Source organism: Arachis duranensis, chromosome 9 (genome assembly GCF_000817695.3).
Source record: "Arachis duranensis cultivar V14167 chromosome 9, aradu.V14167.gnm2.J7QH, whole genome shotgun sequence".
NCBI classification, from domain to species: Eukaryota; Viridiplantae; Streptophyta; class Magnoliopsida; order Fabales; family Fabaceae; genus Arachis; species Arachis duranensis.
Window position 1 is genome coordinate 74,343,515 of NC_029780.3, and position 2,680 is coordinate 74,346,194.

Below are 2,680 nucleotides of genomic sequence, written 5' to 3' on the forward strand. Positions count from 1 at the left end.
ATACAATAATCATTGGATATATTATAAGTTCAATTTCATAATTTGAACGCATAGATCTAGTAGTAATCATAAGTTCGATAATATAAATTTTTTTTTATGTAACCACTGAGTTGAAAATACTTTGTTGCAAAAGAAATGTTAGGTTTTCTATAGTCAACACTAAAATTTTGTTCATGACCACAATAATAATAATAATAATACAGAAAAAATTTGTTATGTTTATATGATACAGTAATTGTCCTTACTTAGTGAGATAAAATTATGTTGGTGTTTGATAAACATTGAAAGTGATATAAATTTTTCATTGACAACATAGATTTATTTTAATAAGAATCACATTCAACACTTAATCTTAAATTTTACTTAAAAAAGTTTGATTATTAACTGTACTCTGCATATCTAAAATAACATTTTTATGATGAGTTTACTATGAACTGGAATCCATAATAAGTTAAGAGGCATATAATCCTTAATTCCAATAGTGGCACAGCATCAACCAAACAGTACATAGAAGAAGAGGGGCAGTCCTGTAAATCACCATTGGAGTGGACCCTCTCTAAATTCTGACATCATTATCAATCTCCCAATCACCAAGGACAACAATAAGAAGTGCTCCCTTGAATGGTCCTAAGCTCCTAAATCTCAGAAAAAAGGAGATCGAGGCAAAGCCAAAAGGGAGAGAGAAAGAGAAAGAGACTCTCTTTGAGTTTGAACTTTGAAGCCAATTATGACGGCCAATCACCATTTTAGCCATAACTGGTTATTGTTGTGTCTCTTGCTCATATCCTTCCAAATCCAAACTTCTGTTCATTGCTTCCAATACAAGGTTGGAGATCTAGATTCTTGGGGCATTCCCACTTCATCAAATCCACAACTATACACCAAATGGTCCAAAAATAATGATATCAAGATTGGTGACTCCCTTTGTAAGTTCAATACACATTTTCATTTTCATTTTTCATTCATACCAATAAAATTAGTCACTTTACTTTTATACTGACAAAAGGGTACATTTTTTTTCAGTGTTTTTATACCCACCAAGTCAAGATTCATTGGTTCAAGTAACATTGGAAAACTACAAGAGGTGCAACATTAAGAACCCTATATTGTACATGAACAATGGCAATTCATTGTTCAACATCACATCAAAAGGTGAATACTTCTTCACCAGTGGAGAGCCAGGGCACTGTCAGAAGAATCAGAAGATTCATATAACTGTTGGTGTTAATGCTTCTTCAGACGTTGATGCTCCATCACCATATGGATCAGCAACTTCTTCTGCACCTTCTTATCAACCTGTTTTTGGCAGCATTCCACAGCCTCCTTCTCAATCCATGGTAGCCTCAGATTCATCTCACATTGCTTCAAATTCTCAAGCTCTTATCATTGGATTTGTGATGTGTTTGCTCTTCTCTGCCTTAATGTAAGGCCCATATAGAAACAGAACAAATATCTCTTGTGCTTTTTTACTTTCTGTCTTGAGATACTTATCAAACAAAGTTAAAAGTTGAGGAGTTTCTAGAGTCGGAAATATTTCATTGGTGATACTGTTCTTCTGTTTCCTTTGATTCTTTATCTCAGATCTATGTAATTCTTTTGAAAAATTTTCCTGGCCATGGTTTTGGATCATGGACTTTGGCTATATGATGTAATTGAATATTTGAATTCTTTCAGCTAGTGATATGCTGTGATGTAATTGTTTGGGTGAGCTTCTAAGAAAAGATCTTTTTTCAAGTTATTTTTTTAGAGAAATTCTCCATATACAAACATTTTTTTATACAAGTCTTTACAAGTTATTATATTAACGCGCTTGAACGTTACTGCACGTTCTTCTTCCTTTTCCTCTTCTTCTTCTTTTCTTTCGTTTCTTACTTTCTCTTTTTCCTTCTTCAACCGTTACTGCACAATTTCACTGCACCGTCTTCTTCTTCTTGCTGCACATTCTTCTTCCTCTTCTTCCTCTTCTTCTTCTTTTCTTTCATTTTTTGCCTTCTCTTTTTCCTTCTTCATTTACGTGCTTTTCTCTTTGTTTTCTTTTTTCGTTATTCTTGATTTCCATTATTTTTTGATATCAAGCTCTGAAATCATTTTTGAAGAAGAAGAAGCAGCAGAATATGAAGAGGAGAAAGAGAAAGAGTTCTGAATTATGCATAAAGTGTCCTTTGGGTGTATTTTCTATAATCGTTTGGGTGTATTTCTGTAATCGTTTGAGTGTATTTCTGAAGTTTCATTATTTTCAAAACGATTTCAAAGCTTGATTTCAGAAACCATGAAAATAAAAAAAAAAAGAAGTAAGAATACCAGTAATAAACGAGTAAAACAACTAATGAAAAGGTAAAGAGAATAACGAAGAAATATCGTTTGGGTGTATTTTCTATAATCGTTTGGGTGTATTTTCTATAATCGTTTGGGTGTATTTTCTATAATCGTTTGGGTGTATTTTCTATAATCGTTTGGGTGTATTTTCTATAATCGTTTGGGTGTATTTTCTATAATCGTTTGGGTGTATTTCTGTAATCGTTTGGGTGTATTTCTGAAGTTTCATTATTTTCAAAACGATTTCAAAGCTTGATTTCAGAAACCATGAAAATCGAAAAAAAAGAAGTAAGAATACCAGTAATAAACGAGTAAAACAACTAATGAAAAGGCAAAGAGAATAACGAAGAAATATCGTTTGGGT

At 32.4% G+C, this 2,680-nt stretch overlaps 1 protein-coding gene across 1 annotated transcript; it reads left to right on the top strand.

Moving 5' to 3' along the window:
- The first annotated feature begins 594 nt into the window (after window positions 1-594).
- Window positions 595-1,734, top strand: LOC107465958 (mavicyanin). Its single transcript, XM_016084944.3, has 2 exons — window positions 595-926; window positions 1,024-1,734. Exons 1-2 carry the CDS (start codon window positions 728-730, stop codon window positions 1,425-1,427), a joined length of 603 nt encoding a protein of 200 aa, XP_015940430.1. The 5' UTR covers window positions 595-727; the 3' UTR covers window positions 1,428-1,734.
- Window positions 1,735-2,680: the final 946 nt, after the last annotated feature.